The sequence below is a fragment of the Simochromis diagramma genome, unplaced genomic scaffold (assembly GCF_900408965.1).
Source record: "Simochromis diagramma unplaced genomic scaffold, fSimDia1.1 OVJJ01000216.1, whole genome shotgun sequence".
Lineage (NCBI taxonomy): Eukaryota > Metazoa > Chordata > Actinopteri > Cichliformes > Cichlidae > Simochromis > Simochromis diagramma.
Window position 1 is genome coordinate 1,683,325 of NW_024386883.1, and position 23,817 is coordinate 1,707,141.

The 23,817-nt window shown below is 43.2% G+C and overlaps 3 protein-coding genes across 5 annotated transcripts in view; 1 reads left to right on the forward strand and 2 right to left on the reverse strand.

The window, feature by feature from the left end:
- Nucleotides 1–534: 534 nt before the first annotated feature.
- On the reverse strand, nucleotides 535–3,113 carry si:ch1073-224n8.1 (zinc finger protein 260). Its single transcript, XM_040032900.1, has 2 exons — nucleotides 1,954–3,113; nucleotides 535–1,867 (listed from the first exon to the last, which is right to left on the reverse strand). The coding sequence occupies exons 1-2, from the start codon at nucleotides 2,660–2,662 to the stop codon at nucleotides 915–917; spliced, it is 1,662 nt and encodes a 553-aa protein (XP_039888834.1). The 5' UTR covers nucleotides 2,663–3,113; the 3' UTR covers nucleotides 535–914.
- Nucleotides 3,114–7,154: 4,041 nt separating this feature from the next.
- LOC120734231 (leucine-rich repeat neuronal protein 4) lies at nucleotides 7,155–9,828 on the forward strand. Its single transcript, XM_040032902.1, has 2 exons — nucleotides 7,155–7,312; nucleotides 8,054–9,828. The coding sequence occupies exon 2, from the start codon at nucleotides 8,058–8,060 to the stop codon at nucleotides 8,781–8,783; it is 726 nt and encodes a 241-aa protein (XP_039888836.1). The 5' UTR covers nucleotides 7,155–7,312; nucleotides 8,054–8,057; the 3' UTR covers nucleotides 8,784–9,828.
- Nucleotides 9,829–20,801: 10,973 nt separating this feature from the next.
- klhl13 (kelch-like family member 13) overlaps nucleotides 20,802–23,817 on the reverse strand; it is a 42,581-nt gene continuing 39,565 nt past the window's right edge. For all 3 annotated transcript variants that reach the window (XM_040032904.1, XM_040032905.1, XM_040032903.1), the window contains one exon: nucleotides 20,802–21,929. In XM_040032904.1, the coding sequence (XP_039888838.1) occupies nucleotides 21,442–21,929 (488 nt within the window). In that variant the 3' untranslated portion in view covers nucleotides 20,802–21,441. The remainder of the gene's footprint in view (nucleotides 21,930–23,817) is intronic.

Here is a 23,817-nt window from a genome sequence, read left to right on the forward strand (position 1 = left end):
TATTATTTTACCTCAGACACACAACTAGACGCTGCTCCGGGTCAATCTGCTCACTGAAATGATTTCTCTGCCTCCTCAGGTGTTAAATGTTCTTAAATGTACGAAAGCTGCCGTGATACAGCTTCAACTCCTGGATTAAACCAGCTTGTGAGAATTGGAGAAAATCAGAATCATTGTTTCTTCTTCTTGATGTCGATTTGACGTTACATGACAAATTTGCATCCAAAATAAATTCTGATTTTTGTGACATTTTTCCACAATGTGCTTGGTGTGTAAAGGCCTTTATCTGGTACTTCAGCTGAGGGAAATTCGCCCACATTAGACATTGGTCAGTTTCATAGATGTGATTATAAATGCCCAAACCTGATCAATTTATTATGATTTAAAAAAAAAACAAAATAAAAACCTACAAACTAAATATGCTGTTACCAAATCCTTTTTCTGTAACAGTAAGGATGCCTTCATTATTGTGAGTGTTTTATAAATTCATGCCCAGCTCCGAAGTTTTTTGTTGTTTTTTTTAAATATTCTTCCTTTTTTTTTTTTTTTTTTTTACATTTTTTGGCTTGTGCCCACATCTGCAATAAATTTCCCAAATTATTGCCAGAAAGTTTGCAATCCAGCAACTTCCCGGAATCTGTACACTACCTGCACTGCTCCATAAACATCTGTATGAAAGAACAGCTGCTGCTGAAGAATGTACCGTGGTAATTTAAAACTAAGCTTCACATCTAAAAGTGTAACACTTTAATATCTTGGACAAACTAAGCTCCAAGGCTCTGGTTATATGTAGCCTGGTTCATCACCCTAACACTGCGGAGTGAAGGTGACCTCGTGGTCCATCAAACTACACAAACACATCAGTCTGTGCTTTTTTAAAAACACCAACAGCGAGGCACCTCCTTAACCTCCACCTAGACACAGTCTACAACTGAGCTGTCATCCTCCTCAGCTCCCCACTCCCCAAACCTCATCTGCGGAGATGGAGCTGCTGGATGGAGGTTATTAATGTCGTCCATGGCGTCTGGGTCGGCGTCTTCATTGGTGCCGATTCCCATGTGACCGCCTTCCTCGCGGTGCGTGCGGATGTGTTTCCGCAGAGCCGCAGGCTCTTTGAAAGTGCGGTTGCAGAAAGGGCAGCAGCACGGCCTCTCTCCGGTGTGGATCAGCTGGTGGTGTTTCAGGTGCTGCAGGCGACTGAGCCGCTTCCCGCAGATGGCACACACGTAGGGCTTCTCCCCCGTGTGGGTGCGCCGATGTTTACGCAGACCATCTAGGTGGCGGAAGCAATTTCCGCACTCTGAGCAAGAGTACGGCTTCTCCCCCGTGTGTATGCGCAGGTGGGTTTTAAGCGCCCCTGACTCGCGGAACCGACGGCCGCAGACTCCACACGGGTACGGCTTCTCGCCTGTGTGGATGCGGATGTGCTTCTTCAAGCTGGAGATCAGACGGAAGGTCTTTCCGCACTCCAAGCAGTGGTGAGGCCGATCTCCAGGGGGCTCGACCACCGCCGTGTCAGGAGCTGATGGTCCTGCAGAGTCATCAGCTCCGCCCGATGAAGCGCTGTCACCTCTTCCTGCTCCAGGAGTCCTAGCTAACTGTTTCTGTCCATTAAGTCCGCCCAAGGCACTACTGCATTCACGCATGGGTCTTTGGTGACGCAGTGGGTGAGGGAAAGATCGCTGGGAACCTGCCTCTCCTCCAACTTGACCGTAGCCAAGATCTCCCACGTTATGTGAAGACCGTTCTCCGTCCCCCGTCGCTATGCTGTCCTTCCTGTTGGGTTGAGTGGAGCCTGAAGCTGGTCCCTGCTCCTCTTTAATCTCAAATCTGGACGCTCCACCAGGTCCCTGAGACTGCCTCTCGTCTATAGACAAAAATAAAACATGTACATCATTACCATGTTTGAACACAGTCATCAATCTTTGCAAAAGCTCGACACTCCACACTCACCTGGTCGGCCAGAATCAGAGCACATATGAGATGCATTGGATGTGAAGGAGTCCAGAGCGTGGTTGGTCACAGACCCATCTGGCTGGATTGAAAGCTGGCACATTTTGTACTCATCTCTTGGTTCAAACCCATGAAGTGACTCATCCACAGAGCCACCAAGACCCAAGTCGACACCCGCTCCATTCACGTTTCTGGGGTTCTGGTGGTCCCTGTCCAAAGTCATGGAAGCCATGGAAGACAGCGACGGGGCAAACACTGACTGACTGATTGACTGAGGGCCCGTGTAGGACACCTGAAGCTGATCTATGAGCTTCTGAGCACTGCACAGGCACTCCTGCAGGGTCTTCAGCTCCCTCTCAGACACTTCCAGGCGCACTTTGAGCCTTTCGTTCTCCTGCTCCTTATGCAGCAACTCCTGCTGAGTCTCATTGAGCACTAGCACCACTTCCCCGAGCAGAGTGTCCACTGCTGCGGACATGGCGGTTTGGATGGTCGGGGCGAGACGCGATTTGAGCGACGTTACAGTCACACTGCCCTGCGAGCCTCCGTATCCACCCTTGTCCGCTTTGCGATCGTAACAGGACTCAATCCTGTCGGGGATGCTAACAGCGCTTTGTTTGCGGTTCCCACTGTGGAGCGAGCTGCTGCCGCTGTTTGACGGAGAGGAGGAATCCATGCTTCCAGCATAGCCCGTCCTCCTGGAAGTCATTATTATAATGCAGTTAGCTAGCTGGTATTCAGTCAGCTAACGTTTACACGCCGTGCTCCTGAAAGCAGCTCACAAATATGAGCACCAAGAGAGGGGAAACTCTGCGGGTTTTGTTGCTTTACTGTGTGAGAGCAATGACTGTCAATGACTACATGCGCCTCATTAGCTGTTTAACTGGCGCTGCCGACAAAAACAATGTAGGTAACTCTCCGCTGGGCCTGGCTCTGGCCCGCTCTCTGCAGGAGTAACAAGGCCAGACGGCAGAGGACCACTGCTAACGCTGCGGCCCCGATGGAGAGGTGTGCTGCCGCTCTTTAGCTGTCCTAATAAAGTCTACGAGTTATTGTTCAAAACACGTCCACTCTGCACAGCGACTCACCCATCTCCTGCCTCCGTCTGCAGCGACTGTAAGCGCAGGCCCGTCGCGTGTTTGTGACGTCAGAAGATGGGGGCTCGTTTTACCCAGGGTAGGGACTCGCAGGAGGTTCTGCGCACCTAGTGACTTATCTTGCTTTAATCTCACAAAACATTCGAGTTTAGACACGTCCCAGTTCGTACATTTTTTTTTTCTTTCGTTTTCTACTTCTACCCTGAACTACAGCTACAAATATGAATATCAGATTCATGTTTTGGGGAGTACTTTTTAAAATATGTTCTTCAGTGAAATAGAAAACAAAATCCCTGTAAGTTCTTATAATTTTTTTAAACACCCAACTGGCCACAGTTTTGTCAGCACTTTTGGCAAAGTTTTATGGGCAGAACTTTGTTCCACCAGAAACTGGATTTGAAGAATTCAAGTTACAATTTAGATTCAATCCGAGGAATTCAAATTCGAATTTAACTTATTCAAATTCAGTTTCTGATGGCACAATGTTCTGCCCATACTTTTAACCGTTCTTTTTCCAGGTTGGTTAAGAATGTACAGCATCTGTAAGGACTTTAAAAAACACGTATTGGTGGCACAAGTTTCATTTTATTTTGGATTCTAAGCCACACAGCCTCAAAAGTATACATACAGAATATATACACACACACACACACTCACTAATATTTGGTTAAATATCTCTTAGCAAGTTGCACCTCAACCATTTCAGTAACCATGAAGAAGCTTCTGGGATAATTCTGGCTGTATGTTTGAAGAATCTTATTGTTAAAATAGGTAGAGTTCACTTAAATTGGTTTGGTTTCCTAGTATGGTCCAGACTATTAAGCCTAGCTTTTAACCCTGACTTTGGGAAGGCCATCCAAGAAGTTCAATGTTAGCTTCTTTATCCATTCAAAACCTCTCTTAATGTGTGTTTGGGGTCATTGTCCTGCTGAAACACCCCATTGTGTCCAAGCTGATTTAAAGTGAAGTTAAATAATGTGGAGGTAGTAGTAGTCCTACACATTGTGCTCACATTTAGGCATCCAAACATACCTAACCTGTCATTGTGGCCAAATGTCTTTGTGCCTTCTGTCCATAAAAGTTTTCACCAGAAGGCATTTGGATTGTCCAGTTAGGTAGCTGCCTGGGACTTTCCGGAACATCTGAACATATTTCCTTTCAACTGAGGGTGACAGTTTGAGTCTTCTTGTTTGGGGCGATCGTGGCTCAAGAGTTGGGAGTTCGCCTTGTATTCCGAAGGTTGCCAGTTTGAGCCCTGGCTTGGACAGTCTCGGTCGTTGTGTCCTTGGGCAAGACACTTCACCCGTTGCCTACTAGTGGTGGTCACGAGGGCCCGGTGGCGCCAGTGTCCGGCAGCCTCTGTCAGTGCGCCCCAGGGCAGCTGTGGCTACAGTGTCACTTGCCATCACCTGTGTGTGGATGACTGGATATGTAAAGCGCTTTGGGGTCCTTAGGGACCAGTAAAGCGCTATACAAATACAGGCCATTTACCATTTAATGAAACTTTTAGTCTGCCTGGTGGTTTCTGGAGCAACTAGAGCGAAAAGTGTTTGTTAAAGTGTAATGGACAAGTGTATCCTGATTTACAGCCTTAATCCCATGTTTCAGGGTGAAATTGGCTCCACAATTCCTGGCAGTACAGCAGCCATTTGATGAGGAGAAAAAAATAATAGATACAAGTAGTGCTCACAGTGAAGTACGCCCAGGTCACCGACCTCTTGGTCAGGCTGACCCTGTGGAGAAAACATCTGCAGTCTGCTCCAGGCGAAGCTTCACAGAACCACTAAAGGTCCACTAAAGCTGAGGAAACTGGCCAAAAGCACCATGAACTTTATGTTTTGCAGATGTCAGTGCAATCCATCATGCACACTAATTAATTTCAAATCCACCCATTGCAGTTACGGCCCACACAGAACAAATCTGCTGTAATCAAAAAAATTTTGTGTGTGTTCCCTCTAAAAAAATTTTTTAGAGACACAGGCTGATGAATGAGCCAGATAAGAACCTGGACGTTGCTTTACAATCGGACCGGCTCCTCTCAGACACGAACACCCTCAGGACTTCAGCATATGTTCCTTTTTATATTAATACTGGTTGTTCACAAAGATTGTGTGAACTATCGGGACAATTTCCACTTACTGTTTTCTTTTCCTGTAGGCCGTGGAAAAAACTGTAAATGGTTTACGTGACCACATGTGGAAAGAAGGCAAGCACCATTATTAACCATACCAAGGTCTCCTGTGGAGATCTGTTCCAGATATAACAGGACCTTGGAGTATTTGTTTGTGCTGCTTTAGTTTCATATATAAGAATAATCAATTCCTTATAGAGTCATTTCTGATGAGGAAAGCAGACCTATCCCCAGCCGCAGGCAGTGTTTTTTAAAAGGAAAAACTGATGTGATCTGTGGCAAATAAAAAAGGGTAGACCATTTCAGGATTATGCAACAACCCATTTAACAGTTACCATCTGCTGGGATTTGTGTCACTTCGGGGAAACGTTTCTTACTCAGGGACTTTACATTTGTCATATTGCCTGTCACACCCTCTCTGCTGTCATTAAATTCTAAAGACAGTTTGTGTCTTAAATGTTTTATTGACTTATTGTGAATAAAATCCCCCTTACTTTGTTATAGAGGATATAACAGTATAATACTATCAGCTCTTTAGCTGCCATCACACTGAGTCACATGATGTGATGCCGTCACATGATTCAGTATTTGTATTACACAGAAATAAAAAGTCAGCGTTAAGACTGTGCAACCACCCTGAAGATGAATGTTGTCCGGGTGTGATGAACCCCGTCCAAGCCAGAGAGGTCCGTTTTTTGTTCAACACTGATTTGACTCACTCAAACATCGGAAGCCAGACTGCACAGTCACAGCAATCAAAATGCAAACCATGACTTGGACTATACCCATTTATTAATTACTTGAACGTAAACATTTACACACTAACGAGCTTCTGGGCCCAACAAAGTAAAACAAAAAACAAACCCCAAAACATAAAGTTAACGTACTTTATTATACAATAAGTGAACAGTTTCCTGTATTTTCATAGAAGTTTGTTACAGTGTGTGAAATGAAGTATGGAGGAAAACTGACGCAGGCTTCGCAGTATTGAACTCGGATATAATAACAACACACGCTGCACAATATAAACAGAGCATTACTCAGAAGCATCCTGGATGCAGATATATATACGTGCCCCCTTCACACCCACACGCTCTCCTATATATCCAAAAACATGTTCACACATCCACAGATAGAAGCGAGAAGCGACAAACACTTATACCGCACCTGATAATGATATAGGAAATAAAACTTTTAATTCATCCATCTGGTGTCTGCTGAATAACGGCAGGAACGATGTATTTGGGTATTTGAGCGGGATTGTGACTCATTCAGCGCATCAGTTTTCAACAGACTTTATCTGAGCTGTAGGTATCCCTCAGGTACAGGACGGTGTGCTTTGTGTTTTTCTGTGACTTTAGCTCAAAAGCAGGGCAGAGATATGAGAGAACAGTTGGGTTTAAAGCCACGTGAAGTTTGTAACAGGTAACAAAAAATAATCTCATACAACTGGCTTTTGACATCCACCACGTTTTCTACTCAATTTATTTTATGCTTTCATTTTTTTCTTCAAGGAGAAATAAGTACATACGTTACAAATGATTCCCTGCACAGGTCCGGTCTGTTTCGTTATTAGTAATTCGGTGAACAGCTGCTAAACAGTTTCCTCTATTTGACTCTGGAGCTGTTTCAATGGAAGTCACAGTCTACGTGTAGCCACTACGTGTATGCCAATGATGAAAAACATTTAGATGAATCAAAGCTAGAGCTTTCCAGTCCTCTGTAAATCCCTTCTCCCCTAAAAGGGAAACGAGCCTTCATTAACAAATGAGACATGCTCTGAATAATGTGCTTGTTGTGAAAGAATGAGACAAAAATAAAAATGTGGTCACCAAATTAACCAGTGGTGATGTAACTAATAGCAGACTATAGTATTTCTCCACTAAATGGCGTGCACAGCTGCTCACTCACAGACACATCACTAAACAATTTGGCAAAGAGGGAGGTGGAGCTGGTGCAGAAGCCAAAGCATAAGGAATAAGGGAGGACAGAAAGAAGGAGGCGATTGTTGGGCAGAAGGAAAACATATAAAGAGGGAGAGACCACACCGGAGAGAGCAACTGGAAGAGAGGCGAGGAGAAAGAAGCTCGTCGGTTGTCTGATAGCGTTTTCAAACTTCTCCGAGAAACAGGTAAATGGATATCTTTTTATTACACAGTTTCAGTGAGTAGCGTTAAGCTGCAAGTTGCCAAAACAGCTTGCATAAAGTAGATTAGTATTCAATGGGGGCTCCTACTCCGTTCACCGCACTGAGATTTTTGAATGGCCCCATTGTTAGGTTGCTATGCAAGTTCACCACACAGCATATTTCAGGTACGCTCGTGTGGATTCTCAAGAAGCAGCAGCTTTTCTGTAACTAGATACAGCTGACAAGCCTGCGCTGATTCCTGGCGTGCAGGCATTTGAACCCTCTTGTGCAATAGGCCAGTGGAATGCTAAAGTGGAGTGTGGAACCTCCAAGTCTTAACAAATGAGGACTATTACTTGCAGTTTGATATACAACACTAGACATAATTTATAAACACTTTGCAGAGCACTCAATTTCAGCTACTTAGGTGTCGGCATTTTGTCATTTTGCCTATTTGAAAGCTATGTGGGCTGGGAAAAAGTTTTGATTTTGACCGATTTATTTTCCCACTGAATATAGCGCTTTATTCAAGTCAGTCGATTCATTCGAAACGGTCCTTTGCCTCTGCAGGTAGATCATCTCCAAAAGACACAGAATTAGGGGGAAATATGTTCTCATTCTGGCTCTTTCATACAAGAGACAAAGCAACTGACTTACTAAATGTACACACAATTAGAAGCCCGAGGGGCTTAAAAACAGATTCTAAAAAATTCTGATGAAATTCTACTTTTTTATGTTTTCCAGTACAATGGCTGCCATGAGGGACCTTACTTTCCCACTCGGGATCATATGCCTGCTTTTCATCAGAGGTTACTGCCCCCTGCCTATGAGCTCAGAAGGGATGCATCCCATGGGAATTCACGGCCCATACGCACACTCAGACAAGGATTCTCTTGTTAACGATGAGGATTACAGTCAATATGACGATACAACCACTAGATCATCCAAGACGTTGATTCCAAGTAGAGGGACCCTTAAGCAGTGTGACTATGATCCCTGTCTTGAAGGCCAGACCTCCTGTTTTGAGCTTGCAGCCTCCTCTAACTGCTTGTGTCCGGGGTTCACTTTAAATAATATGCCCCCAGAAGCGCCCAAACTAAGCTCAGTATCCTGGAACGGGTCCGAAGTTGTACTTCAGTGGTGCACACCTTATTCATTCGTCACAGCCTATGTTGTGACTGTCGGAGGGCAAGAGAGGCAGAAGTTTGAGGAGGACCGGAGAAGCGGAGGAGTGGGCGAAGTTGGCAACATAGCAGAAGTTTGCGTGGTGGCCGTGAATGATGCCGGAGCCAGCGAAGGATCTTGTATGATGTACCATCCCAGAGATAACAGCCTGCCTTTGACAGCAGGGCTCATCGGGGGAGCCCTGGGCTTCCTGCTGCTCCTCTTGCTGGCCGTCCTGCTGTGGAGGCACAAGAGGCAAAGGAAACAGGAGGCCACCATCTCCATGCACAACACAGCTGAGACGAGGTGAACAGGAAGCACCGCAAGACTGGACACTCGTCGAGAGAAGTCTGTGCTCTGAGACTCTTCTGCATTATTGCAGTTAGCTATGAAAACACGATAACATCTGAGGTTTCCTGCACCACGAGGCTTTCTCAAAACAAGAGGAAGCAGCGATGTATTCATTTCACATGAATACATCCAACTGGTTATGCTCATCGCCTGATGCCTCCATCCTGAAAACCCCTCGGTGCGAGAAAGTCCCACATCCACAACAAATGCATAAAATTACTCACAGAATTCATTACTTGCAAATTATATTTTTTTTTCCCAGAAATGAAACCCTGAAGACAAACATCAGGGAACATCCCAGCATGTGGTCCCTGCTTTCAACTTGCTTAGCTGAGCAGCACAGTGTGTAACTGCTAATAGTGGGGTAAAAATATTTGAAGCTTACATGATAAAAGTTTTAAAAGCACCACTATGGTGCTCCAAGACTTTATTACTTGACAGAAGTGTATCTTTCCTAATCTTCTGTGCAAATTAGAGGTTTCTTGGAGTAGTGTTTACAAAATAGTGACGTGTATTAAAGTGTTAATAGCATAAAGCACAAGTAAAATGACAACAAGCACAAATTCTGTTTGAAAGAGTACAGCAGAAGGCATAGGAGATGGTAGCAAAGGTTCAAATGGCACTATAATTTTTATATAATATAATTAGGGTTTGATTGCTGTTGAGCTCTGTAATGGGATGGCGATCTCTCTGGGCTGTACCGCCTCCTCTGCTCTACGAGGGCTGAGGAAGGCTCCCCCAGGAAAGGAAAAAGATGCTGTCACTTACTGTTGTAGACATCAAAGCAAGCTGTAATGAAATCTTTTCATTGAAACTCTCTGTGAGAGCTCCTCATGTAATGGAAGTAATTAAAGCGTGAATGGATCGATTGTTTTTAAACTGACTTAAACTGTATTTATTACAATTGTGTTCTTTTTTCGCCTCTGGACGTTAAATGTGTTTGATTGACCACTTTTGCTCGAGCCTGACTATTAAAATTAAGTAAAACGTCGCCTTAGTCACCACCGCTGTGTCGAAACGTGTCATTTTGTATCATCTTTTACTTGGTAGGATGGGTGTGCTTTTCCATCTGTCTTATTGACGGAAGTTATGTCAGCGCCCTGGACGAGCACCAGTGTTCGATGATGTTTTTTCCAGCTGTCACACAATCGCTTTTTCAGAGGGATATGGATTTTGCGAGGGCTGTCTCATCCCATCTGAGACTTCCCGTCACGCAGCATCGGGCTGATGAGAAGCTTGAGGCTTTTTTTTTTTCTCTCTGCTATGATGAGAAGAAAGTCCAAAATTTTAATCCCCCCCCTCAGTTTATCTCATGTTCAGGCCTCCATCTGCGTTTCTAGCAGCAATGTTATAATTCCCTTTTGCTCCGGCTGCTGCCATGGAGTTGTTCCACCGCCCTTGGCATGGCGTCTTTCTTATTCCAACTTGACTGCACAACTTACACCACAGAGCGCAGCATCGAAGTCATCTAACATCTGTAATTTGGAAACACAACAGACTGCTCGTTTGAGTGGCTCAAATGGCCTCAAGATGTTTGCTTTTATGACACACATTGCTGTCACTGTCAGACTGGGAGGGAAATATCTGCATGAATGGGCCGCTTTGAGATGAAACCCAAAAAAAACAGGAGCTGGCAGCAGCCTGTTTAAAATAGAAAGAGACGTTCTGTGCTCAAAGCAAATGCAGAACACAAGAAACTTTGAAACCAGTAACAGACAGTTCACACCGTTTCTGCGATGGCTGCAGAACAGAAGAAGAACATGAAAAATACATTAGTATCTTATTTCAACATGCACACGGCTCGATTTATTTCAAAGTGCACTACTTTTTCAAACCCTGAAAATGTTTTTGAATTTTTGATGAAATCAAAATTTAGCCCGTGAACGAGCGCCGAATCCAGTAAAGTTCTAAGAAGAAGAAAATGAAATAAGGGTGTGTACAGCCCCCCGTGGTCAAGTATAAACGCTTCTGAGTCCTTTGATGTTTAAAATGAAAAGGCTACAGATCTATAATGCCAATAAAAGACATAAAGTCACACTTTATGTCTTTTCCTCTTCAAGAGACTTCCAAGATCTTGTATGGAAGTATAAAACATCCGTATTAAAGGCGAGTAAAGTTTCAACAACTAATAAAAAATGATATTTGAATTAGATTTGCAAAATTCTAAATCTAAACAATCAGAATGAATTTACATGGTTTGAAGTCTTCACTTTGAAAATTCGAGGGTTTTTTTCCAAGCAAATTCATTTTTATACTTAATTTTAATTTATTTTAATACTGAGCATCTGATCTGCTGAATCTGTGAACTATTAGAAGAAGAAGAAAAACCCTAAAACACAATAAAATAAAGTCAAGATTTTGCTTTTATACCTGCGTTTACACCTGCAGCTGATCCAAAACAATTCAGAGCTATTTTCTGTAAAAAGTATTCTTTAGCTGTGGTGTTACAATCAGGCATTTACATGAAATTTGTTTTTTTCAATAAACGTTTATGATCTCCAGCTCTGAGGAAATGACTTAATAACTAACTACATAAAGGCTCAATTGGGACCTAGATGATGCACAGACTGTTCTGTTCTCTGCTAATCGTTTGCTAATGTGAATATTTTGAGGCTCTTGATATATGACTCTCCTGCGTTTTGCAGAGCGCATTTTGAAGCTCTGTACAGCACGTCCCAGGGAGACGCAGCGCCTCTCCAAACAGATTTTGGATTTTACTTGAATAAAGTGGAAGATTATCTGGAAGAAAAACAGATGTGAGGTGCATTTTCTGTGCTGCAGAGCTGCTTCTCAATCTTCAATTTTTAGATGCAATGGTGTCTTGGTATTTTGTTTTGTTTTTTGTTGGCAACAGGAGGGAAATGTTGGAGTGAGGTTAGGAGCACTGGAATGTGCTGACAGATGCTACTCACTTTAGAAGAGTCATGCTGAATCATAGAAATCTCCTTCAGTGATCCGGTGAGTCATTTTCTGGTAAAGAGGTAAGATATAAAGAAGTGAATCAGCTTCACTGACTGTGTCAACAAGAAGCTTCGTCTCTACCTGACACCTCTGTTACTGTAACCACATTAGTAACCACATTAGTAACCACATTAGTAACCAGCAGACAGAACGAGTGTTTGTTTGGTCTGTGACCTGATGCTTAACACGTTTACGTCGGGGTTTATGAAGTTTGGGAAGTTTCAGAAAAGTCTGACGTTATGTTATGTTGCTAATGATATTGCAATGTTTAGACGCACAGAGTTGCGAAATAGCTCACAAATCAAGCCGTTGCTTCTCACAGTGGAGCAGACACAATGTCGTAATCCAGGACTGCCATTAGTGTCATTCAGTATCCACGACCATTTCTGCATCAGGGACAGATTTGATTTAGTCATTTGATTTGTGCTGATATGACACAAAATTTACACTCACCGGCCACTTCACTGTTTGTTAACACAAATATCTAATCAGACAAAAATGTGACAGCAGCTTAATGCATTTAAGAATGAAGTCATGGTCAAGACATCCTGCTGAAGTTCAAACTGAGCTTCAGAATGGGGAAGAAAGGTGATTTAACTTTGAATGTCTCATGATTAACCCTCTCAAGGCAGGCGTTGCCGATTTGCAACAGTTAAAAACTAACAACCTGATTACCCCACATACATATTTTATGATTTTTCTTTACTCAGAAGTACCACTGCAGGACTTGGTTGTGCATTAGCAACAAAAAGTTTAATTTGAGCCTGAGAGGGTAATGGCCAAACAGACTGGTCTGAATATTTCAACTCCTCATCTATTGGATTTTCCCATAAAACCATCTCTGGGGTTTACAGAGAATGATCCCAAAGAGAGACAACATTCCTTGACTGGCAGTTCTTTGGGGGGAAACATGTTGTCGATGCCAGAGGTCAGAGGAGAATGGCCAGACTGCTCTGAGCTGACAGGAAGGGAACAGTGAGTCATTACAACCGAGACATGCAGGAGAGCATCCCTGAACACATGACACAACATTAAAGCTGATACGGTTTACAGTAAGCAGAAGACCACACCAGGTGACACTCCTGTAAAAAACAGTTCACAGGGGCTCATCAAGACTGGAAAAAGCTTGTCTGCTCTGATGAGTCTATATTTCTGCTGCGTCATTCAGATGGTAGTCAGAATTTGTCATAAATAACGTGGAAGCATGGATCCATCATTCATTTAACTTTTAACCGACGTTAGGCTTGGAGAAGTAAATGTATCGCCTAGAAATGGTCAGAAAGAAGAGGCCTGTCTGCTTGAATGGGCAGAGACTCAAAGTTGCATACCTGTAATTAGAAACATGCCTACCAAGTGGCATCGCATTAGGCCCAGTGCTGATTGGAAACAACAGGAGATAAAACAGATTCCTCGAGGTCGAGTCACCTCCACTCAAACACTGTGAGCACACAAGTCAAAACAACACCTGCAAAACTAGAGGAGGAAGGATCCTTAAAGGTCAAATGAAAGCTGAATAATCACTTGTGCTGTTTTCTCAAGTTTCACTCTCATCTATGTCGTTTCCCGATCCATCAAGCAGCTGTTTTCATCACCGTACGGTACGTGCACCACTGCGCAAAAACTGTCAGGGTGAATATCACGTCAAATAAACCGACGACGTGAAAACGACAAATACAGGAGCTGCTGCAGTTGAGCTTAACCTTCAGTAATGTAGCAGAAAACAGGACAAAGGGGGCCGAACATGATAACTGCCAGTCGGATTTGACCTTTTATTTGGCAGCTGCTTTGGCAAAAAACTGATTCTTCTTTCAGTAATTTCTCTGCTTCTCGCATTGCGACGGCACCACAGAGAATAAGGACTGATCAATTCATGATTTGATCTTTCTGCTGATTGTGCTGCAGCACGTAGGTGAGGCTTTAAGAGGCTTTTCTGCAATGAAAATAATTGGAAGCTGTAATACTATATTCATCCCATAACATTATACAGGTTCCCATTCAAAACTGTCATTCACTTCCAGGCAGTTAACATTTGTAAAAAATTAATGTGCATTTGGCACTGGGGGAGAAAAAAAATAAAAATAAAATAAAAAAAGAGCACTATGTATGTATAAATGTTATTATTAATATCAGTAGTTGTAATCCACCAGCAGGGGCACTAATGGCTGCTTTCTCTGTCCGCTGGGGTCAGCTTTTACAGGGCATAAAATGTTCAAAGTAGGTCAGACATCCATCAGTGCCCATTATTGGAAATGGTGCCAGAACACATACTGGTTTGATTTAAATGCAGAACTGGTCCTCCTCCCCTTTTAGTCTTTTAGGCACTTTGACGAGAATACAATGAAGAAAATGAAAAGGGAAAATGAAAGGGTGTCAATCAAAAACCTCTTCCAAATGAGCTGGTTTAGTTTAGTCGAGTGTATAAGCAGCTTTTTAAATAAGGGGGGGGGGGGGGGGCTTCATCAGAGGAATCAGCGGGTCTAAGTGGGTGGTTGTAACAACTGATCTCCCCCTGCAGGCGTCTCATCCTGTTTACTTCTGTGTCTGTCTGTCTTGGCTACAACTGCAACCCTGTAAATAAAAAGATTACCTTCTGTCTCCAAGTGTAAGCCTGATGTCACTGGCAGGATGATGGGAGTGGGGTGGGGGGGTAAATGCATAGATGATGATATTTCCCTTTTTTGCAAATGGAAAAAAAAAAAAAAAAGAGCAAGAGCAGGAGTGGGACTTCCTTCGCATCATCCAGACATCTCTCCAAACAGGTTCAGCCCGAGTCTCGTTTGCCTTCACTGGAAACCACTAGAGGTCATTATTGCAAAGAGCACTGCAGACATTAAAGCCACCTCTGGCATGCACTCAGTGATAATGTGCTGGAAATGGAAATTAGTTGTTCTAACAGGGATGAAAATGAGTTTGCAGTGGTAATCAGCTCAGACACATTTGTGCATCGCAGGGGGAGTTCGAGGAGAAGAGTTTGTGTTTGAAGAGGAAGCTTTCCATCACTGCTGCTTTCCTACCATTTTTATTTTTTTATTTATTTTTTCTCGTATATTCAGTGTTTGACAGGCAGGTCAGCACTCCCCACTCTCAACCCCCCAGGAAAGCTCCGCCACAGCATGTCAAAGGATGTGGAGGAGGAGAAAATGCCCCCCCAACACATCCCCGCCCCACTCCCCTTATTTCCTTGTATGAAGAGCTAGGGTAACCATGGCAACCTGGCATTATACAGGAGGAGCTGACGAGGTTGAGTCTGAGCTCAGCTTGGCGAGGAGGGTTATCAATCACTTTGGCATCGGCACTGTCACACATGCTCCCCTGCTCTGCTCCTCCACCCTTCATGTGACCTCGCAGGCTTTTCATCAGGAAGCTACAAATACAAAAATCACTCCACCGTCTCGTAACCTTAGGATGTCGATGCACAGGTCAGAGGAGTGCTCGCAAGTTGCACTTTTTCTTCATAACCATGTCCGGTTTGCCAAATGAAGTATATTTAGTCAAGTAATGTACAAGGGCACAGTTTTGACATACATCACATTTCAAAAGGTATCGCTGTGCTTTTCACAGAGCACCATTTAATTGGACCAAACTTCGATAAAAAGCATACAACTGTATACACTCACGTCTGAAGATCAAACCGAGCATGTGAATGAGGAGAAAAGAGATTTAAGTGACTTTGAATGTGGCATGATTGTTGGTGCCAGACATGCAGGCCTGAGTATTTCAGAAAGTCCTCGTCTGCTCTGCTGGAGTTTTCCCACGCAAACATCTCCAGGGTTTACAGAGAGTCGTCCAAAAACCATGATGAGCCTCGATTTGCTGTTGCTGAATGCTGCTACAGCCACATGGTAGGGTCAGAATTTGGTGTAAAAAACATGAAAGCATGGATGCATCCTGCTTGTATCAACAGTTTACACTGCTGGGAGTGTAATAGTGTGGAGGACCATTTAAGCACCACAGCCTACCCGAGTAGTGTTGCAGACCATGTCCATCCCTTTATGACCACCCATCTCCTGATGGCTGCTTCCAGCAGGATAAAACCCCACGCCACAAAGCTCAAAGCACCACAAACTGCTTTCTTGAACATTTCAGCGAGCTCTCTCTACTCAAATGCCTCCAGTCACCTGGTGGAAGCATTTTACTACAGAATACACTTTGACTGTAATACTTGCTAGCGTTTCTCATTTTTCATCAGGCTTATATTTTGCATTTCCCTCTTTGCTCTAGACAAATTTGCACTTTCTATTCTGTGAATTCTTGTGCAGGCACTGCTTCAACAAAGTACATATTGTCCAACCCTTGTTTTTAAATGTGCTCTATAAAAAGGTGACTTGACTTGACATTTCCCTTTACGCGTTCTTAAGATCTGAGTGCTTCTTCCTCCACTAGTGAACTTTCATCCTGTTTTTAAAAAAAAAAAAAAAAAAAAAATCTTCATGCATTGGACCTTTATTATGAAAATTATGTTGCAAAAACCCCTAACCCCTAACCCTAACTGCAGGTCCCCAATATGACAATGCATACATGATAAATGACAATTATAGAATTCAAATATTTTACAAGCTTCAAATCTGCCGTGTCTATGTTTCAAAATGCCACAGCATGTGTTTTACAAATGTCAAAATAAATTACTAGAATGAGTCAAGCTGATTTTTTTCCAAGGCTTGCTTTCCTAAATAATCTTATCTTGTCGCAGTTTCTGGCTACAGTCAGGATACATTGCTTTGTATTGCCGGGTATGCTTTGAATGTTTGACCAGTAATTTGTTTTAATTGAGTTTGTAAAAAGCTTCATTTGGAGCTCAGGTGCAGAAAACCTGTAGGGAAGCTAACCGGGAGCTGTATTTAACCCATGTGAGGTCAAGTAGTTTTCCCAGAGCGGTTGAACTGTTCTAGATCCACGCTCTCTTCAGCTGGTCAAAGGGAAGAGGCTTTTAAAGCAGTTTACCTGAGGCAAATGTGTGATAAATGCCAAAGAGGGTTTAATTACAGTTTGTTTGTAGCCAAATTTTACACTTTAAAGCTCTGAGTGTGCAAACTCCACTGTTCTCTACAAAATTCCCAGTTTCATATTCTCTACTTTCTCCTGCCCGTTGTCAGGGGGGCACTGGAGCATATCCCCAGCATGCATGGATTGAAAGCAGGGAGGCACCTCGGAGAGGCTTCCTATCAATCAAGTCTCCAGTCGACTTTTTGCATGTTCTCCCACAGCTCAGTCTTCACAGACGAGTCTGAAACCCGAGCACTAGTGCACCTTCACAAACGTCAGCACAGAAATATGACTTTTAAATACAAATGCAGTGAGGTGGTTCAGAGAGGCACATCATGCCCTGTCCTTTAGACGAAGGACAGAAGATCGAACAGAGGGAGAAACGATGTGCTTTTTTAAAGATGCAAGTCAGATCCCTACATACAATGTTTTACATGTGAGATACAACTGAGGCGAAATCTAGGACTGGTACATGGCCAGATGTTGAACAAAACAAATCCCAATTAGGCCTACCCCTCCCATCTCTGCTATATTAAAAATACAGCCAGGGCAGGAACAAGCTCTGGAACAAGAGATGAATCAGGGACATGTTATTCAGGACACAGTCAGGGGGGATAGAGAGCTCAGGAGGAGCGCAAGGACTTGACCTTTTGTGAATATTCATGATGAGGGAGAGAAGAGAGATGTAAATCTCTTTTTTTTTGGAGAGAAAAAACCTTTGTGGAGTCTAATAACAGAAGGCAGCTTGCAGTTCACTGCAAAAATAAATATATCTAGCAGGCGTAACATCCAGATATCTTGGCTGCCTGCCAGTCAGAAGGATCAATAGCCATTAACACCATCATGCATGCAGTCAGAGGACAGCAGGGATCTGTGGCTCTGCACACTATTTCATCATGACGGGAGGTGGATAGGCGCTTTGGTTACAGTAAAAAGAGCCCCACTCCTCGCAGCTGAGAGCGATGCTTTCTGACTGACAATGTCATCAGCGCTCAGTGTATGTAAACACATCCAGCAGCCTGGAGAATCTAGGTCATTTTCTGACTGGGATGAGATGAGGAGGAGGAGTCGTCGTCTGGAGACACACGGAGCCACAAATGTGTGCCGCGTTCATGTGTCAAGAGTCAGGTCGTAATCCACTCGCTCCTCTTTTATCTGCTTCATGAATCAAGAGAACATGCCTCCAGTGGCGAAGAAATCCACCGAGAAACACAGGTAGTGAAGCGGAGGGGAGGAGGAGGAGGAGGAGGATGGGTGAACGCTTGTAATTTTTTGCTCCAGTTCTCTTTGGTTTAGCACCGAGGACACATTGTCCAATAATACCTAAATGTTCAGTCTTCAGAATACACAAAGCTCTGCATCATGCAATATTGACTGCGGCTTGCAAAAACACAATAGCGCGACCCATTCGAGAGGAATTACACGTTTAATGTGGATCATCGCTCATTGCATCACTGCACAGGCCATGGAGCGGTGATATTGGCTGGAGAAAATCCTGCCTTCTCCTGAATACAGTGGAACTAAATGGTGCTTGCATTGTTGTGCTCTAAGAGCTAATAATACATCAGGACCTGGTTTTCAACACAAACCTTACTAAGAGCACTTTCAGGAAGGAACTACTTTCTCCTTCACTAAACTACACCTGGTCATAATAGCAGAATGAAGCATACGTCTTTCCACAATGAGAGCAGGATGTAAACATTATTGGTGGCTAACTGGGTTCACACACCAGCCAACACTATCCTGGCTGCTTTTAGGTGGGCGAATGTTTGGCAGATCCTGGAGCCCACCAGCTAGTCCTCATGTTCTCCAGACCTCATTATGTAGTAATACATGAGACACTGCTAAATTGCACCAAAAAGCTGTCCAGGATATCCTCCAGGATGCCATCCATAACCTCCTCCCAGACATTGTCAGAGTGCATACAGGCATTATGATTGGTTCAGGCTGTGATTTCAATAACAATAACAATAACAAATCAATGATCTTGATTTTTGGTGTAATTTTGAATCCAACCATGAAAGCGTTGATGATTTTGGTTTTCCATTATGACCATTAAGTCATTTTGTTCTCAACAAATTACACAAATTTAAAGGCGGTAAAGATTTTCAACTTGAATGTTTTGTTCATAGAGATCCTATGTGTAATTTAAGTGGTGCCTTATTTTTTGCAGTAATATATTTTCAGTGTGTAGCTGCTATGTGAAAGAAATTTTTTTGGAATAAAACGGTCATCATAATAAGGTTAAACATCTATACTATAAAAATCTTTGAGGTTTTCTTGAGCCCTGAGGGATTATGAGCTAAATAGGTTGCTAATATTAGCTTGCTAACGTGCTTAAAAACTAGAAACTAAAACTAAACCATTTCAAACAATACAAACAAAACTGAAATAGGAAGATCCACTCAAGAAACTACAATCAATTAAAAACCAAAACTAATTAGGAAATAATAAAAAACAAACTATAATAATTCTGATCCAGAAGAAATTATTTTACCATTTATACCGAGTGAATTACCAGTTGCTAGCATGTGCAAATAATAAAGTCCAGCACCAGCATGGCTTGAAAATTCTTTGCCTTTATACTTTCAGTTATTTGCAAACCTACCTCTTACTGGCTAAGACTGCAAACATAATAAAAAGAAAAGTACCACAGCATAACAACTAAAAGAAAGATTCTTCAGCTGACAAACTTACATAAACTTGTTATATCAGGGACATATTCAATTAGCAGAAAATGTTTCTTAGCAATCAAACTTTACACGATAGGAGGTGGATTAGGTTATTAGCCTTAAAGAGTCTCTCAGTCTAAATAATCACCCTTTTTCCCAGCATGCTAACTGAAGCGGTTATCATCTTATCTTACTACTTTCTACCTGCAGCATCACTCCATCCTCTTCTCTTTGCTCTCATTACTTCTCTCATATTCAGCGGATCCACAGGGTAAATGGTAACCAGTGTAAGGGTTATTTTCAGTTAAATGTCCAGGCAACAACGGCACTGAAGTCCTACTCCTGCAACCTCATCTAGCAGCTGTGCGCATCACATGTTTTGCTCCTCTGTGTATTCAGTGGCTTTCCATTAAAATGATTACAAAGTGCCTATTTTTAAAACTAGATGAATGATGCAGACTGTTACATTTAAAAAGGACTTCATAATAAGACTCTTTAGAAAAAAAAAAAAAGCTTTTTGACGTGTGACATTAACATAACCCTCAAAAAAACATGACCAAGCTAAAATGTAGCTAATGAAACAAGACTGACCCGTTTAGCACATAAGAGCCTCAAAATGAAACATTAAAAAAAAAAGCACAAACGCATATCAATTCATAACATGTTAAAACAATCTAATTAAAGGACAGACTTATAGTAGATTATTGCTCTGGAAAACACAGAAACAGGCATTAAAATCTCAAATCTCAAGCACCATTGCAGCATCTCATTAAAGGGACATAATGGGACTATAATGAGGATTTAAAGCTCTGGAGCCAACTCACCTGATGATTACACAAACCTTTTGTTCCTAGTAACAGCTTGAAGCCGACGTCTCGGACACCATATGCTGCTATTAAGGCTTTAATGATCCGGGAGCAGGTGGGCAGATTGTGGGCGACATTACCGTCTGTCATGATGGCAGGAGAAGAGGTGACAGCGGTGGAATTGCCAAATTCCAGTTAACACTTGTCAGCAGTGTAGTTTGCATCACTGGGTGGACAGTGCTTCAACAGCGTGGCTCTAAAAAGAAAAATCACACTCTATGTCTGCGGTTATCCTTTACTGCACACAGTCCAGCTCCGCAGTATAAAAGCGAAGTCATCGTTCCCCACAAACAGACTGATTGATCTTTTCCTTCACGTCATTCACAGCTCATTCATTACAGACAAGTTTACAAAGCAACAAAGAAAGCCAACTCTCTCTCAGCTGATTAATGATCATGAATCCTGTATAAGAGATTTTAGATTCACTCAGACATCAAAATACGACCTGGATACGTGCAACTTCAAGCTGTAGCCAGTGAAGAGGACAATATTTGATTACTTTCAAAATCATGTTTATTAAATTTAGAAAACACCATTTTTGTTAACAGTTTCATACCAACAGCAGGAAAGAAGTGAAACTGCAAGAGAGACGAAGATGGGGCCTGGGCCAACCCCTGAGTTAAAAACCACTTGTCTTTCAAAAGCTCATCGGTCCCTATGCGTTTGCTGTCTGAGGAGGGCGTCACCTGCATCTAACCTGGCATAGACTAGAAGAGAGAGTCAGTGTGGTAGTCAACATCTCAAGGTAGAACACCAAAAGAAACGAGACATAAGAAAAGTCTGGACATCAGGTAGAAAAGTTGATTTGCAAAGTTACTTTTCAAGTGGAGGTTGTTTTTTTTTGTTGTTGTTGTTTTTTTCCTGCCAAAATATACCAAGTATGCAAAATTAACATGTAATTAGGTTGCCAAACCATGTTGGTATGTAGGTTTCATCACGCAGATGTGGGAGGCGGGGTTCTGCACAGCTTTAGGGGATGTGGACTTGGGGGGTAATTTGGGATGCAGTACAGATGTTGTCCATAAAGGAAGTGCAAACAAAGTCTATAAAGGTGTGTTTGTTGAGGGGGGCTGTCGGGGGGGGTGGGGAAGGGTTACGGGGGTATGAGCGGAGTAGGGCTCACCCCCTTTGCTCATCAAGGTGCTGAAAGCGGCGACTCTCTGGAGGGTGAGCCCGACATATCATCAGGGGGGAAAACTGTGAGTGTGCAGGCTCGGATCCCCCCCAGTGACTCGGGCAAGTCGAAAACTTTGTGCCATTCGTCTTTCTCGGGGTCGTACTTCTGTACTATTTCCACCATGCACCTATTGTTCCACGAGTAGCCGCCCACCACGTAAATCTTATTCTCAAACACGGCCACGCCCACGTCGCTCTGACCTCGCAACATGGCGGCGATAGGTGTCCACAAGTCGAGGGCGGGGGAGTAGTATTCGCAGCTGAGGACGTCGTCGTAGTCGCTGGTGCCCCTGAAATGATTGCCTCCGATCACGTAAAGACGGTCGCCCACCGTGCACATGCAGTGGAGGCCGCGAACTGTCGTCATGGGCGCTTTCTGAGTCCATTTATCGGCATCCGGGTCAAAGCACATCAGCTCCTTCTGAAAAGTGTCGTGAGTGATTCCACCTGCAGCAAGAAAAAAATATATAAAATGAAACAAGAGCATGGAAATTAGGGCTCAAGGCTCATTAGTTGGGAGAAGCTGTCAATCAGACAGATTAATGACTCGTTCGCTCAAGTCAGCCAACCTTTTTATTCATCTGGGCGATGTGGAGCATCAGCCAGCTCTGACGCTGGAAGGCCGCACATTTAAAAAAAAAAAAACCCCAAACAAACAAAAACAAAAGACCTCTGACTTCTCTTTGATCCCCTTTTTCCACACCTTCACTCGAACCCACCCGCCAATTTGCAGGCTAAACACTGATTTCACAAACCGAAGTGACATCAATAGCTTTTCAGCCTCTTTTCCACAACATGAAATAATGCTGATGAGGAGCGCTCAGTACAAAGTGGAACACCATTACAAAGCGTCCACGCATGCACGCGCATTCACGCAAACAGTCTGTAGACACCGCAACACACAATGCTGAGGGAAAGTGGGGAAGGAGGGAAAAAAACACAACCAAAAAAAAACAAAAAAAAAAAAAACAGGACATGTCTACAGGGAAGGCTTAAAATAAAGAGGAACACAATCCCAGCATGCATTTGGGTGGAAGCCAGCCTACCCCTCCCCCCCAGGCAGATTGACTAGGAGCAAATGCAGTGAAGATTTGCAGAGCACGCCGAATACAGGCAGTATCCCTCTTTTCTTGCTGCCCAGTGATCGTGCGCTCGGTTTATTGTTCAGGCCTAAGCCGTCTATTCAGCTGCCATGACTCAGATCTCTGATGGAGCAACCCCTTAGCTGATCAGGTTCAAAGATGGCCTCACCATCAGTTTTCCTTATCCAAGTAGTCCACGGAGCAAATCAGCTATTAAAACCCTGACAAGAGAACAGTGCTGGAGTCAAAATAGCCTCCTTGTAATACCTCTCAAGGGAGTGTGCTGCTATTTTGATTCAGTTCAATGGCTTTGGCCTTTCCCTAATACAATAATGTCTGATCAGTTTTCCAGTATCTCTGTCTAATCAGCGCCATTAGAGAGACACTAAGAGCAGACAAGATTTTGCCAAATTGATCCCAGCTCTGACAAACTTGCCGAGGAGCTTTTGCCCTTCCATAGGCAGCTTAGGGCAGACTGCGATATTGTTCATAATGTCTGCTACATATGCCCTTGTTTTACCACGCCAAAACATTTCCCTGCTCAGCCATGCAGATATAAAACAACTGCAGAGTCCCCTTGTAAAACCAGCGACCTGGTTGAATCAGTGCCAGCATATGTGGGACTCACAGAAATGATGCGAAATAGACGGGGAGGTGGGGAGGGGGCTTAGCAGATTCCAAAAATACCCCATAATGAGTTAGAGAGCCCATATGTAACGATCTATGTATCCATGTATTGATTAGCGTTACTGCAGAGTGGTTTAAAATATATGTAGACTGACATTAACATACAAAAGGCAGTGCAGGCTTGATGAAACCAGTTTTTACTTTCTTCTCACTTTTCAGAGTGACTTGAAGAATGGAGAGGTTTGCATTTATGGCCTCCGTGTCATGCAAAATACTTCCAGTCACTTGCGTTTCTCCATTGAGCATAATCACCCTCTTGAAGTCGTACTGTCAAGTTCATTTTACAGCCGTATGACATCTCACTCTGACTATTAGTCCCTGCAGGAATATGAGCTCTAAATGGCTCCCCTGTTCCCTCTATTCACTATTCCTGATAAAATAGACAGTTATTTACTCTTGAGGTGAGCAGCAAATTGAAATTTCAGACAGTTATGAGCCATTATGGGTCATCACTTCTGGGTTTTAAGTCATACAATGAAATTCAACACATTTTCTCTTTAGGTTTTAAGCAGAAGCCCCTTATTTTTTAAATTCACTTCATAACTCCACACAAAAAAGGCAGAGGA